General features: G+C 43.8%; 1 protein-coding gene across 1 annotated transcript in view; it reads left to right on the forward strand.

Annotated features, from left to right (window-relative positions):
* Positions 1–15,791, forward strand: part of AAGAB (alpha and gamma adaptin binding protein) — a 19,077-nt gene that overhangs the window by 615 nt on the left and 2,671 nt on the right. Inside the window, exons 2-10 of the mRNA XM_029958773.1 lie at positions 5–17; positions 5,358–5,548; positions 6,062–6,158; positions 6,858–6,947; positions 9,236–9,319; positions 13,949–14,031; positions 14,461–14,554; positions 15,218–15,322; positions 15,567–15,616. Coding sequence (XP_029814633.1) covers positions 5–17; positions 5,358–5,548; positions 6,062–6,158; positions 6,858–6,947; positions 9,236–9,319; positions 13,949–14,031; positions 14,461–14,554; positions 15,218–15,322; positions 15,567–15,616 — 807 coding nt within the window. The remainder of the gene's footprint in view (positions 1–4; positions 18–5,357; positions 5,549–6,061; positions 6,159–6,857; positions 6,948–9,235; positions 9,320–13,948; positions 14,032–14,460; positions 14,555–15,217; positions 15,323–15,566; positions 15,617–15,791) is intronic.

The raw sequence follows: 15,791 nt of genomic DNA on the forward strand, positions 1-15,791 counted from the left end.
CGAGGAGCTCGTCAAACGTGAGTCGGTGCCGCCGCGGCCCCCGCGAGGGCGGAACGAGGGGACTCGGCCTGCCCGCGCCCGCTGGAAGCGGCCTGGCAGCGGCTCCTCCCCCCAGCCCGGGCCCTTAGGGTGGTTGTGCTCCCGCCAGGGTCCCAGTCCTCCGTTCAGTATCCTTGTTCCTCTCTCAGGGCTCAGTCCTTCCGTCAGGATCGCTGTCCCTCGCCAGCAGGGTCCCAATTCTCCCTTCAGGTTTCAATCGGCACTTTAGGAGATCAATCCTCCCCTCAGGATCGCTGCCATCCCCTCAGGGTCCCAGTGCTCTCGTCGTGGCGGCTGAGCCCCCCCTCAGAGTCACAGTTCTACCCTCAGGGTCTCAAAACCACTCCTCAGAGTCCCAGTTGCCCCCTCAGGGTCTCAAATCCACCCCTCAGGGTCCCAGTTGCCCCCTCAGGNGTCCCAGTTGCCCCCTCAGGGTCTCAAATCCACCCCTCAGGGTCCCAGTTGCCCCCTCAGGTCTCAGATCCACCTCTCGGGGGTTCCATCCTCCCCTCAGGGTCTCGATCCTCCCCCCAGCCCCAGGGCTGCCACCCAGTCCCCTGCAGCCCGTGTCAGGGACCTCCTTAGTGCTTCAAGGAAATAATTCATTGAACAGGGATGGTCTGGAGCCCTAGGTTGTGGTTTGTCCACTCTGACACCCAGGGTAAAGGAAGCCCCATGTCCCAAAATACTCTTTTACCCCCTTCTGTGGGAATAAGCTATTGTGAGTTATACCTGGACAATTTGAGAATTACCTTAACCAATTCTTGTTTCTCTGGGACGCATCAGTGGTCCCTGGAACAAGAGGGGGACTCCAAAGCAACCCCAGTGGCTCAGGATTATGGGCAAGGGAAAACCAGGAGCAAACTAAATACTGTCCCTCTGCTTTCACCTGCCCATTTATGAAGTGAACAGACTGTCTTGGACCTTCAGGATGGTGGAATTTCTAAAATTCCTGCTGGGCCTGGGCTCTTGCATTAGACCATTTGTTGTCCCAGTGCAGAAGCACTAAAAGGGATAACTAAAAAACTCATCTGCTCTGCAGTTGTTAGAATTGCAGATTACAATTCATGTCAAATACGTGGAATTTAGTCTGTAGGAAGTGGTTTTCCTGGAAACCCAGTATTCCTTTTCATGGCTTTAAAAGGGAACATAGGGAGACCTGATAACAGAGAAAACCGTGGTGGGATTTTTGGTAATTCTAAATTCAGAGGGATTCCAAAAAGAAGCTGTTTACATCTTCATGGCTTTCCCATTACAACATCTTAGGACAGCCTTGCTTTTTAGGGAACTCATGAACAGTTTGCTATGCACACTTGAAATGTAGAACTTAGCACCCTCATCCCCTTTTCTGGATTTATTTTCATCTTTTCCTGAGCAGGGTCTTACTTAGGACCTCACAAACACAGGGCTGCCCCCAGGAACTGGCTCCCTCCATCTCATTAAACCACATTTTGAGACAAAAACAACAGTACAAAGCCTGCAGTCAAAAGCTTCTCTGTCAACTGAGTTGATACTGAATTATTTAAGGATTCCACAGCAAAGAATATAATTATTGGGTTTTGCTTATTTTTGAGGAAAATAAGCAAATGGGAAGGTTCAAGGTTCCTGTAGGTTTCCTTTGATTTTTTAACTTTAATTTCCCCATGAAAAACAAAAAAAAAAGAATGAGTAGAAAGCTTCATAGAAATGTTACTTAATCTGAGAAAGTCTTAAATTTAAACTTCAGATTTTTTTAAAATAGTACTCACTTTGAAATGTCTCAGCTTCCACCAAACTGGAGTCTTACTGCTTTCTCTGGGTGTCCTTGATTGGGTTTCTTCACAAAGATATTAAAATCTTCCTGAAAGAAACAAGATGATTTACTAAAATACCATTTGAATTTTAAGTGTCTGTTTTGTTTAACAAGTGAATTTAAATCAGATCCATCCAGCAGAACGTTGTAAAACATCCAAGGACATACTGGTGGGGACAGGGCTGGGCTGAAGGGTTTTGGTGGGGTCAAACAGCCTGTCAGAACCTTCCAGGCTAATTCCAAGTCTTTTCCCAGTAGGAAATGACTTGAGGATGAAGAAAGTGTTATGGTATATTTGCTGGATATATTTTTATTTGTTCAGGTTTCTGTAGGATGCTCTGAATGCTTTAATTCATTGGGTGTCGTGGCAAAACAAAACTATTTCAAATGAACATAGATCTGTGTCTTATTGTGATATATTTATCACAAATTAAAACAGCAAATAAGATTGTTTCAGTTTTAAAAACGCTGACCAACAGATAAATCCTGCCTGATGTAATTGTTTTCCCTTCTTTCCCTTCCCTTTTTTGACTGTTTACCACTCCCCTCCTCCCCTACAGCACATTTGGGGTCTCTTTCCTCCTTGGTGTAGTTTTTAGGAGTATTTTTTATGGTTTATTCCACCAGGTGGCTCTCAAGGCCCAGAATGTGGGAACTACTTGGAATACCTGACAACTCTTGAGGATTTGGGATCATTTAGGGCATTGTAGGAGGCTGATTTGTGTTCTTACAGCATGGATTCAGTCTGAAAAACACCAGGAAGAGTGATCAATACCTTAACCCCTTTGGAAAGGAAAACACCCTGCAAAAAGTAGTTATGATTATTCCAAAAAATATTACTATTTAACACCATGTGGTCGAAATGCTTAAAAATATCAGTTGGGTGTCAGAGAACAGGGAAATTGCTGCAAGAGAGCTACACAGGGGTGTTTGATTATTATTGATAATATTGATTATTCAGCTTTCTGAAAAGTTTTTTCTGCTCTCCAGTTCACCTTTTGAAAAAGTATTTGCACTAAGCCTCAGTATTAAAGAAGGGAATGGATGTGAGGTTACAGAGCTTTGCCATGTCTGCTTTGGCCTCCAAGTCACTGTTTCATTTATCTTGTCTATAGGCAAGAATAAGAAATTAAAAGTTAACAAGTTTAAGTCAGTAAAATGGGCAAAGATTTATGTAAATAGCTGAAATTAATTTCCAAAGGCATCGATCAGGATTAGTGTCCACTTCATTAAAAATTATAGATAGATCCACTCACCTGTGAGTGAAGGAGGACACAAGTAATGCACTAACTGAAAATCTAAGCTGACTGCCTGGAAGTAAAACAACTCCCAATATTTCTTAGAAGACTCTGAACTCTAAATCACATTTTTGAGTGACACCAAGCAACTTTCCTGAGTGCCACGAGCTTTTCCACGAGTGTTTTTAGCGATGCCTCTGGAGTGTATTTGCATTCCTGTCACCCAGAGCAGCCTCTTCCCTCTCCCAAAAGGGGAGCTGGAGAGCCCAGCCCAGCAGGCCCTGCTCCTCTTGTGGTCAGAGTGACTCACTTGGTTTTCCAGGCTCTTTGGATGGCAAACCACTGACACTTTCAGTGGCTGAGGAGTTTAATATTAAAAAGGAGTCACTCCCTCCTAAGCCACTCACGAGAGATAAGTTGGACAAGCCACCTCCTTTTGCCATATTCATTTTCTAGGAGATTATTCTGTATCCAAACAGAACTTCATGGGGTTATTCTGATCAATATTCCTTAGATTGGATACCAAACTATCGTGGCTGAATTTCCTTTTTTCACTAAAATACATTTTGTTCCAGAAAGAAATTTTTGAAATGCAGAGGTGGTAAATATGACACCTAAAACTAGTTTCTGCATAGAATGAGAACTCAGTTGGAGTTGCAGTATATATTTCTCTTGTAGTCTCTGCTTGTTTGCTCTAAAGGCCAAAACCTAATTGTTTTAAGCAACTTTTGTGGGAGAAAACCCCTCCCAAGCTGTTGAGTTTCCTGCCAGGCTGTTCTGCAGTAATTTGTTACAACTCTGAGTGCAGGCTGGGGCCACAGCAAATCTGAATCCTTTCAGCAAGTTCCTGAAGCCCTTTTGAGTTTAGTGTGCAACATCCATTTTTACTGAGAGAGAAATTTCACAGGGAATTGGCAAAATCTTTGGCTGCAGGATGGGTCATCAGCAGCACAATGGGATGAAAGAAAACTGCTTAAAGTACAGGAACAAGGAGCAGGTAATAGGAAATGGGCCATGTCCTCATGCTGGCAGTACTTTGAGGCCTAAATTTGCCCATGAACTCTTCTGCAAGTTAAAAAAAAAAAAAAAATCACTTACAAAGCAAATGTAAAAACCAATTGCTCTGAAAACTCTTGGCATCCCAAGTAAAAAAAATAAAATAAAAAAAAAATAATCAAACTTTAACCTGGAAAAAGCACATTTTTCTTCACAAACCCAGAGAGGAGATTCCTGTTTCATCCTCTTCAGTAGGAAATGGCTCCAGGGTTCTGTGTCTGAGGTGGAATTTCTCCCTCAGGTTCCATCTCCTCCTCACTGCTGCAAATAATCCTGGTTCAGAGCTCCCCTCTCCCTGCCCTGTTCACTGTGTTCATTCAGCACACCAGACTTTGCAGTTAGTTGCAAAAATCATTGAACCTTTCTATGGCAACCTTGGCAACAGGCTTTTCCTGCCTTTTTATTGGTAAGATACAGATAAATTCAAATTCATGGTCCAGACTATTTGGGGAACAGCCTGTTCTTACAGCTCCAGGAACTGCCTCTCAGTACCTTAAAATACAACCTTTAAGATCCTTGAAAAGCTGTGTACTTTATTTCTTTAACTCCTCTGATGCCCCAGGCAATTCTGAATGACTCAGGCCATTTTATAAATAATTGACCTGTGTTTTCAGGTGACCTCGAGTTCATCCAGCTCCAACAAGGTATTCTGCCCTTTCCCTGGAGGTATGGAGGGATGCTCTGCTGCAAACTCTAATCCCACTCCATGAGGTGCCAGGAGTGTGCACTGGGAAGGTTCCTACCTGGAAGGGCAGTGTTTAACATCATCTTATCAAACACTGCCTGGGATTTTAATTGTTGAACTCCTACGTGGAATTTAATGGGAATTACAACCAAATTGTAGTAACTGGGTTCGTTTTCTCATTAGTTACCTTCAGGTTGTGGTCACAGTCAAACAGTTCTTTACATCTGAATGACTGTGTGAAGGTTGTTTCTGCTGTAACAGAGTCGAGGTGTTCTCTCCATACATCCTGTCTACAGGCAGTGAGTTTAACACTTTAAAAAGGCATTTCCAGGGGAAAAAAAAGGCTTTCCAGAGAGCTGCTGTACCATGTCTTACTTTGAAAACTAGAAAGCAAATTCTTTTGAAAGCTAAGTATTAAAATCTAGGACAGAGTAACAAATTGAGTTGAATTTGTAGAGATCTTGAATACAGGCTGGTTTATTATAGCAAGTGAAGTGGGCACTGTACTCTCCTTCATCACCCTTCTCTTTCCTTTTCTCTTCCACAGGTATCACAGGGAAAGATGACCTGACTGTGGGTGCAATTACGAGTGGCAGAGTGAATTTTTACCCCTGGACAATCGATAACAAGTATTATTCTGCAGATATCCATCTCTGTGTGGTCCCAAACACGTTCCACGTCACCGGAGAAATCGCCGAGTCCGTGCAGGCGTTCGTGGTGTACTTTGACAGCACAACAGTGAGACTCTTCTGCTTCCTTTTCTTGCTTTATCTGTGTGATGGAGCTGCCTTAGCACACTGATAACCATAAATGAGATTCTCCCTCTTGTGCCATCCCTTCCCTCCAGGCTGTGCTATTAATTGTCAGGAGATCCATGTTAAATTATGCCTGCTAACAATAGCAGCAGTTCCCTCCCCTTTTACTACTCTACTCCAACTGGAAGAGAGGTTTTTAAGATACAAATATGCCACTAAGTTAGGCAAATCCTCTTCCAGCAGTGATGCTGCTTTGGAAAGGCTCCTTTAGGAGAGCCAAAAATGAGGGAGCTAAATGTAAGATTCAGTGCATTTTATCCAAAATTGTTGCTACTAAGCTGCAAGGCAGCAATGGAAACAGTGCTTTAGCAGGAGCCAGAAAGACTGAGACAGAAAAAGCACATTTCCTTGCTTCATTTTGTTCTAATACTATTAAAAACTCAAGTATTTGAGGATGTATTCCAAAGAATTCCTTTTTTTCCCCTCCTGTCTTTAGAAAACTGGGCTGGAAAGTGTCTCTGAGTGGCTGCCCCTGACAGAAGAGTGGCTGCCAGAGGTGCTGATCCTGGTGTGCAACAGAGTGTCTGAGAACGGTATGAACCCCCCAGAACTCCCCCACTGACAGAGTCATTAACCCTGCAGGATAATTCACTAATTCAGTCAGTTATTGCTCAGAATATCTGGGTGCAAGTGGCCCTGAGATGTGCTGAACAGCCAAGAGACTCGGGAGCAGGGACAGAAACCATCAGCGAGTTGTGGTTAAAGCTGAATCAGAACTGTGCCAGCCTGCTCAGAGTGAGCTCTGGGTGCCCTGCCACTGCCAGGAGAAAAGGCCTTCACACTGCTGGATCTGCATGATCCTGGGGGAGGCTGTTGGTTGCTTAATTCCAGTGGAAAGGACTTTTTTTTGACCATTTGGCCATTAAACACAACAGTGAGCTTGGAGGTGCAGATGTGTCCCTGCAGCTTAACTCACTATCAACCCCAGAGTTAATGGAAGTCTTCTTTCACTGTAGCACCTCACTTACATTTTCCTTTGAGTACCTTCCAAAGCCATTTAACTTCATGGCATTTCAAATAAACCCCCAAAACAATTCCAAGGAGGAGTTTAACTCTGCAGCTTTTGGAATCCCAAGTGAATGAAGGACCACAGCAGCTATAACAACACTTTTCCCCCATACAATCCAAAATAAGCAAACAACCTTGAGTGAATAAAACACAGCTAAATATTCAACTGCTGATACTGCTCTCAAATCTGTATGTTTAATACCCATTTTTGCTTCCCAATTTAGGTGTAAACAGACAGAAAGCTCAAGAATGGTGCATCAAACATGGCTTTGAGCTGGTAGAACTTAACCCTGAGGAGCTGCCTGACGAAGATGGTAAGACTGCCACTTCTCTTGTCATTTTGAGAATGAAAAAACACCCCAAAATAACTTCTAAAAGTTATGCCCCTTACAATTGTTGATGTGCCACATGATTACAGCATGGAATGCTCCCAGTTGGTGGGGCTTAGTCTCAGCTATAAAAGGTCAGGAGGAGGAGGAGGAGGTTATTTCCTCTGAGAAATTCCATTTGTCTCCTCCCAAATACAGCTGCTGTTTATGTAGCACCTCCATAAAAATAATAATATCTGCTCCTTTCTCTGGCACTGAACCCTAGGGCTGTATTGATACATTAGGAGCATTTATATTCCACTTGGAAAATAAATTCCACTTGGAAAATAAATCTAAAACAAAAGAACAAGAGATGCACGAGGGCAGGAAAACTCTTTGTTGCTTTAAAAAGAAACTTAAACTACTGTAACTACCGAGAGAAGATAGACATTATTCAAACAGTGACACCATGGCCTGAAGAGGGGAGGTTATTAAAAACATTTTAGAACAACATGCAGGGTTACACAGGAAATAAACCAGTTTCAGAATCACTGGCTGCCCATACGTTTGTAACTCAAAGAAAAAAAAAAAAGGCAAAAAAAAAGTCAGAAGTGTGATGTTCCACTCCTGAAGAGTGACTGTGCACTTCCTGAGAGCCTTAGCAGCATCAGCCTTATCTCCTCACTTCAGTGATGCAAAAAAGTGTTTCCATCTTACCCCTACAGAGCCAAAACAAGAGAAGTGACTGCACTGCCAGGCTGGAGTGCAGGCAGTCACTAACATTTCAGGTTCATCAAGAAGAATCCAGTGTAAAATCCTCAGCTAGAGCACAAGTCCCACCCCTTTCCCCCTTTAAAGGCTCGGTAAATTGTATCTTGAGTAGCTGAGAACTCTCCTTCTCTCCTCACCGTGCCTTTAAAGTGCTTTCTTTTTGTTTGGTCAAAGAGGAAGGGATGCACATGTTTCTGATTCCCAGAAACCAGAAAAATCACAAGTGAAGACCCTTGAATGCTTGGAAAGGAAATATTAGTAACATTACATTGAGTTATTTTTCTGTTGAATAACTCTTTTAAAGAACAAGCTGTTTACCATTTACATAATATAAACAATAGGAGTAACAACGACTCAGGATGTTAATTTTGGGAATATTAAGATCCATGTTCTTCCCTAGATTTTTAAATGGTAGCTGATTCACTGTGACTCATGCAGAGGAGGAACTGTGTTCCAGTGAGTAACTTATTTACCCCATAAACATGCTGTGTGAATTACAAAAGGCACAACAGATGCAGTAAACACTCTGGGCCAGTATCTGCTCAAAATTCTGACATTTCTGGCAGCTCATCACAAAAGAGCTTTTGCTGTGACTCACTGACACTCAGCCAGGACAAGAGCTCCAAACTGAGACTTTGATAATGACTCTGATATAAAACCAAACAGCAGCATCACAGAGGGCAAAACATTTGATCTAAGGGGTCAGAGAGAGAGCTTTAAATTCCTTTTTAAAGGCAGTTTCAATTACTGCACCTGTCCCTGAGTCACTGGGGTTTGATTTCTAAACAATCACATTTTTGTAACCAAAGAATTGTTTGGGTGGGTTTTTTTTTTCCATTTGTGAACCTGCACAAACATGGGAAGCTGACTAAACTGAGGAAATGGGAAAACTGACTTTGTCCCAAGTGGTGTCAGATCTATTCAGTAAATAAGTTCAAATCTGAATAATGCTTTCCCTCGTCTTTCAGGTTCCTGTAATTCCCAGGATTACTGGAACATTCCGAGATAGATATTGTGGAGACAACTTTACAATAATCAATCTCATTTCTAACAAGCATCACACCTTTTTTAAATGGTTATCTCAACTTCTTTACTTTCTAAAGGAAGGAAGAGTAATGCTAATAACCTATTTTTATGCCCCACAGCATTAATTCTAATATCTATTTTTATGCCACACAGCACTCTAAAAGATCCTGGGGTAAAAGGTTTTAACAACAACTTAAAAATTGTCTGTCACTATTAAATTTACTCAGATGGTACTTAACAATGTAGATCTGTCCCAAAGGCTGAGAGCTCACAGTTCATTATACCTGGAAGCTCAGACCAAGAAGTGAGGTGTTAATTTAGATTTCTTTGGCCTCTCAGGAAACAAAGGTGAGAAATCTGTGTTTCCTCCCAGAAGCAGCAATTTCTGTGGATTGGGAGAAGATAGGACAGGCCTGCAGCCACACCTCTGCTGGCTTTGGGGCCCCTCATGGTTTGGGTGTGATTTTTAGGAGGGCAATGTCTCTGTTCTGGTTTAGATGATTTCCCCGAGTCCACCGGGGTGAAGCGGATCGTGCAAGCCCTCAATGCCAACGTGTGGTCCAACGTGGTCATGAAGAGCGGTACGTGACAGCTCCCTCCTGCCTGCAGTCTGGGAATCCCACAGGGCTTGGGCTTCCTACCAAAAGTTTAAATTGAGCTACTGCATCACTAGAGAGAGATCTGAGCACCCCTCAACCTTTCCCGGGGAATAAGAGGGTTCAGGGGTTGCTTTCCTTGTCCTTGATGTCCCAGTAAATCTCTCCTGTTGCCTGTGAGTTTATCACAGAATCATGGAATGGTTTGGATTGGAAGGGACCTTAAAATTCACCTCATTGCACCCCCTGCCACAGTCAGGGACACCTTCCACTAGATCAAGTTGCTCCAAGTTCATCCAACTTGGCCTTGGACACTCCCAGGGCTGGGGCAGCCACAGCTTCCCTGGGAAATCCATTCCAGCACCTCCCCACCCTCACTGGGAAGAATTTCTGTGTCAAGATTTACTCCTGTTTCAGCATCTGCTCCTGCTCCCTCTGTGCTTTACCTTGCACCCTGTCAGTAACTGAGTGAAATGTTCCATGGATTCTACAAGTTGCAATGAAAAATGAAAGGTTGTCCCCCCAAACTCTAGCAGGAAATAGTTTGTCATTATCAGGTCTAAAAACTGATACAGGGTTTGGTGTAGAAGAAGTAAAAGGTTAAAGTCCAAATTTGGGATTTATTTTAATTTTTGAAACAGGGAGAATAGCAAGTGCAGAGATGAGATTTGGCAGAGAGGTGATGTCAAATGTTAAAGGATGTACCAAGTGCATTGCAAGAAGGATAGATTTCCCTGCAGAAAACCCCACTTGAGTATGTGGAAACCACAGAATTTCTTTGAAACAGGCAACCTCAGATAATTTCCTGCAGACAAGTGATTATCTGGTATCTAGAATTTTGGGAAAAAAAAAAATCACTTTAGGTTTAGACTCATTAGAAAGGAAATACTGTGGCTGCAAGTGCAGACACTTCCATTTACTTGAAAACCTTTAATTACCTTTCTAACAACACGAGGTGCTGCAGGAAATGTAGGAGGACTAAGCTCTTGGGGAGGGCTTGGCCTCCTGTTTCACAAACCCTTACCCCCCCAGAAACCTTCCAATGTCTGTCTGCTCCCTCCTGTCCCATTTTCTCCTGTTGTGACTTTTAACTGTGAACTGATTTAAAGTGCTGAGAGGCTTCTGCTCCTCCCTGTAGCTGCAAAATAGTTGCTGGGACTCAGTAAAACCAAGATGAGGACTCCCAAACTGATCATATGTTTTATTTTTTTAATGCAGCTTCCTGAGTGTTTCTCATCCTGCATCAGAAATGAGGTTAAGGTGGGGTCTGACTTAGTGTTACCATTGCAGAGAACCAGGTGACCACGGCAGATGGTGCAAACTTATCTCACTTGTGCCAAAAGTGGTTTCTTAGCAGCATATTTCCTGCATTTGGCAGATGCCACCTTACAGAACAGCACAGTTCAGTCACATGTTCAGTTTTTCATGGGGGGGAAATTCCTACACATCACTGCTGTGTTCTGGAAAGGTCAGACTCCTTGAAAATCCAGATTTTCTATCTCCACAAAGCCCACACATCACCACAAACCCCTCAGGAAGTGAGCTATATTTGGAAGGTGCTGCAGCCTGACTGTGCCTTCAAAGGGAAGCTCATTTTACTTAAAATAAAACTTTTTACAACCTGTAACACATCTTTTGTTTTCAGCTTCCTCCAGCTCCTGCAAACTGGCTGCCATGTGAATCAAACTTTAGCTTTTCCACTGAATTACCTACAAGTGCTGCCTGCTTGGAAACCACGCTCTTGTGTTCCATGGGGAGATTTTTCAGAGAGCATAAGATAATTCTAGTAGTAAATGTGTAGTAGCATGTGGTTGTAGCACTGTTAAGTGTAGCTATCCAAAAAAACAGTGTTACAGCATTGCCTTCCTTCAACAACCTGTTCCTGTGACAATTTAAGTTTACAAGCAGAGCAGGAATGACTTTCTTCAAGCATGAGCATTAAACCCATATTATTTTACTGCATTTTATCTTAAGCCCAAACACAATTCTTCTCAAGCTGTAGTTTTTCCACACACCTATTAAAATTTTGACTTTTTTCTCTTAACATTAAATACATCCATTCTCACACAGATTCATAAAAGTAGTTATCCAGTGTAACACAGCTGAATTATAAACAATTTTGCATCAAACAATCCCACCACATGCTTTGTGAGTAAATAAATTATTGAGACAAACAAACAGCCTTACCTGGGGGTCTCCAGAGGGCAATTCCTTTTTGGAGCTGGTGTAAAGCTGTTGGTTCTCCAGCCCTCAGAGCTCTCTCACTCTGAGAAGGAGGAGGTTTTCTCCCCCTTGTGCAGAAGGACACAAGTGATTCTCCAGGTAACATATTTCCCTCCCCACAACTGCTGCTGCCTTTATCTGTCCCTCCAAGAGCTTGTGTGGTAGGAAAAGAAGCCATTTCCTGCCCTTTGGAAGAGGAGCTTGGCTTGTTCCCTGCTTAAATCCCTCCCTCCTGAGCCCAGGTGAAGGTGGTTCCCTCAGGTGGGGCCAATTATCTTGCTCTAGGGAGAACTTTTAAACTTAGTTATTTAAACTTGGGTTGGAAGGGACCTTAAAACTCATCCAGTGCCACCCCCTGCCATGGGCAGGGACACTTCCCACTAGCCCAGGTTGCTCCAAGCTGGCCTTGGACACTTCCAGGGATCCAGGGGCAGCCACAGCTTCTCTGGACAACCCAGGTCCACCATAACCACTGATTATTACAATAAGTTGGATGAGCTAATTTTTGGCTTGGCTGCCCTAAGAACACTGTGTAAGGCATCACCCACTTCCTTAATTGCACCCAGAAGTTGGAATAACTTTTAGATCCAATAAAAAGGGTTTATGGAAGGCTCTTTTCAAGGGTGTGCCTGCAACCGAGTGTTATGTCTGCCACCTCCCTAACCACGCAGCCAGAGACAAATAGCTGCTGTCCAGAGAGCCCTGCTGGAGATTCCAGGTTTTTCTGAAAGGGATGACATCTGTAATTGTTCTGGCTGAGGCTCTGTAGTGTTGGAGGAGGGGATGTGGAGCAGGGAGCCCCTGTCATTTTTCTGGACAGGACAAACTAATCCCAGATAGGAATGAGGTCCATGATTAGATCACTCCGTCCAGCCCTCTGCCAATGTGGGAATGTTCTCTCTCCAGTACACTCTGGCCTGCAGTGTCCAACCCCACTTGAGATGACTCAGAAATTGGCTGAATGTCCATCTTTACAGCTTCCCAAAAGACAGCCCAATGAAACCTGGGGAAGCTGCTTTGCTTTGGGATACAAGTCCTGGTGTTTTATCCCTCAATTCCTGTTAATTTGCTGGCGGACTTCACAGGCTCTCCCATGGCAGCTGGACATTTTTAAGGGAATTCATTTGGCTCCACTGATTCACTTCTTCCCAACCCTTTGGAAGGTGACCTGTTCCAGCAGTAAAAGTGGATAAAGCAGAGCCAGTGGCCCCAGATACCTGCTGGGGAGAGCAGGAGGGAAGGAGAGGCTGGGGCAGGACACACGTGAGCTGCAGGAGCATCCAGCAGGAAAGGAGGTCCCAGGAATGCTCTTGTGGAGACGTGTTTACGTGTTTGCTGGATGGCTGATGGGTTCAGTCACACATCCAAGCCCTCCAAAGGAGAGTCTGGAGAAATGGCAGGGAAATTTGGACAGTGCATCAAAATGACATCAGCTCAACAGTTGAGTCTAGAGCTTAGTCATGAGTGTAATCATTTAGAACACATTTATTTTCAAAAGTAATATTAAATCTTTCTTTTGGCACCATTCATTGTTTCCTGGCTATTTCTAGTACAATAACTTCACATTTCAGTTTTAGTTGACTAAAATACAAAGATTTGCAGAAAAATCTCCTGAGTCCCTTGTGTAACTGCAAACATTTACTACTCAGTGCAAGGCCAGCTTGTATGGAGGAGTAAACTGTGACTTAGAAAAGCATGACTTGGTATAAAAAACACCTCATAATATCACCTATTATACATATATTTTTATATAAAAGCAATTAAAAATGCAGCTAGTTTAATTTAAAAATACTGTAGCACATCTGTTGTCTTAGCTGACTGTTTAGGTTTAGGTCTGAAGTCACTTTTTAGGTTAGATTTTAAAATCCCATTGAAATACACAGCAGGGCAGCAGCTGTGGAAGGCCCAAAGCACCTCCACAAATTGGATTTGATGGCTGGCTCCTTCCAGGAATTCTGAATTAGATATTTTATAAGTTGCCTTTGCCATTACCATTTAAACAATTTGTGTGTGAGCAAAGGCACTTGTTGCATCTCCTGTATCCAGCCCCAAACTCAGTGCTGCTTCCCATGCAAGTGTCAGGAACACCAAATGCTGCTCCTGGATTTCTCCAGCTGCCTCATTTGGAATCAGGAGCCATTTGCCAGCTCAAATCCTAAAGGAGCAGAGACTTCAAACGAGAATTAAAAAGATCCCACATTTGTGGCTCCCCGTGAGAAACACTCAGCAGTAAATCTTGCTAACAGAGTTTAAAAACCCCTTAGAAAACATGTAAAATTTCTGCTTAAAATATATTTTTAAGGCACTGACACCTTTTCCCTGAAATCCTCTCTGTCCCACCTGGCCAGTTCCAAGTGTTTGTGGTAACTGCAGCTTCTGCTTTGTCTCCAGACAGGACCCAGGGCTTTGGGCTCCTCAGCACCTTGGCGGGTGCGAATCGAAGCGTCGGCCCTGAAGAGACCCAAGAGACAGAAGTAAACAGTAATTCCTGGTTCCTGTCCTTTGCTCAACCTGTCCCTTGTGCTGCCCTTTCCTGTGTCACCCTCAGGGTGGTGGTTGTCACCTCCCCACTGTGCCAATGTGTAAAACAACCCCCAGAGCCAAGGAGAGATCACCAAAAGCTCCATCCAAGATGTTTCTCATTAATCTGTTAGTCCAAGAGCGGCATTTTGGGCAAACCAAAAACTACCATTTCATAATGTTATTTAAAACCATATTCTTTCCTAAGAAACCTCCCTGTTGTACCTGTTGGCAGCCTTGCAGAAGGGGTTTTTCGTGGCACAGCTTTTGCAGTGACAGCTTAAGATGAAGTGTCAGGTTTTGAAGTGAAAACAGGAAGCACTCGATTTGCTGATGGGGTTTTTTGGTTTTTCACACTCAAACACCTGTCTGTTTGTTGACAGTCCAACCCTTCCCCAGCAGACAGAGAAGATTCCCAGGCTGACAGCAGGGAAGATGGAGCTGGGACAAACAACCTGCAGCTGGACAACGCTGCAGGTGAGATCTTGCTCTGCTTGGAGCAGACACACCTGGCTGGGATGGTCCCACAAAGCCACTGGGAAAAGTGAGGATAAATGTACTTGCCAGAGCCAGTCCTTAAATAAGTGCAGCATTCCAGGAGATGGGACTTTCTCACAACTTGTATGTGGAGATCTAAACACAGGGTGTTATCACTTGTGGTCTCAGCACTGTCTCATCAGGCTTTAATTCACTCTGTGGTTGTTCCTAGAGAGATCATTCCAGAATCAGCAGGGAACTTTTACTGGATGAACTCAAAGACACTCTTGCAATGTAATACATCATAAAATCCTGGAATCCTGAAATGGTTTGGGTGGGAAGGGACCTTAAACTCATTCCCACCCATGGCAGGGACACCTCCCACTATCCCAGGTTGCTCCAAGTTCATCCAGCCTGGCCTTGGACACTTCCAGGGATCCAGGGGCAGCCACAGCTTCTCTGGGCAACCTGTGCCAGGGCCTCCCCACCCTCCTAGGGAACAATTCCTTCCATAAAATGCCTGATTTTCCATGTGAACAATCAGTAAATTGTTTGTTTCTCTCCTCTGGGGCTGGAGTTTGCAAATGGGATTTGCAGATGTTAAAATACCGGGTTTTTGCTGATAAACCAGAATAATTTCTCTTCAATCAATCTCTGTTTCAGATCCCATGTTGGACATGGACATCCAGGAGTTGGCCAATCTGACCACGAGAGATGGGGACCTGGAGAACTTCGAAAGGCTGCTCTCAAAGCTGAAAGAAATGAAAGGTAACAGCAGGAGGGAGGTACCTGAGCTCTGGCACCTATTCCAGGGGCTCAGGCATGACAGCCAGAGAGTGAGTTGGGAATTCTGTATGAATTCCTATTCCTGTTTAGTAAAAGTAATTGCTGTTACTAAATGAGATCACTTTTTTATGATCTTGAACTAGTTCCCTAAATCCAGCTGCAGGAGGTGTTCCTGTCCCTGCTCACTGCTGAGGCTCACAACCCAAGTCATTCCTCTCTTCCACAGATAAAGCTGCCACGTTGCCTCATGAACAAAGGAAGCTCCACGCGGAAAAGGTGAGTTTGGGAATCGCTGCTGGAATTACCAACAATGGGGTTTTCCCTTCCTAAGCCATAGCTCCTGCTCCTGGAGGGTTCCTGGGGTGAGAGGAGTAGAAACAAACCACACAGTCCTAGGGACCTGTCAGGTATCTCTCAAGAACTGAGTAACAAACCTGGAATTTTGAAACAC

This window comes from Manacus vitellinus, unplaced genomic scaffold (genome assembly GCF_001715985.3).
Source record: "Manacus vitellinus isolate BGI_N305 unplaced genomic scaffold, ASM171598v3 scaffold_16_pilon, whole genome shotgun sequence".
NCBI lineage: Eukaryota > Metazoa > Chordata > Aves > Passeriformes > Pipridae > Manacus > Manacus vitellinus.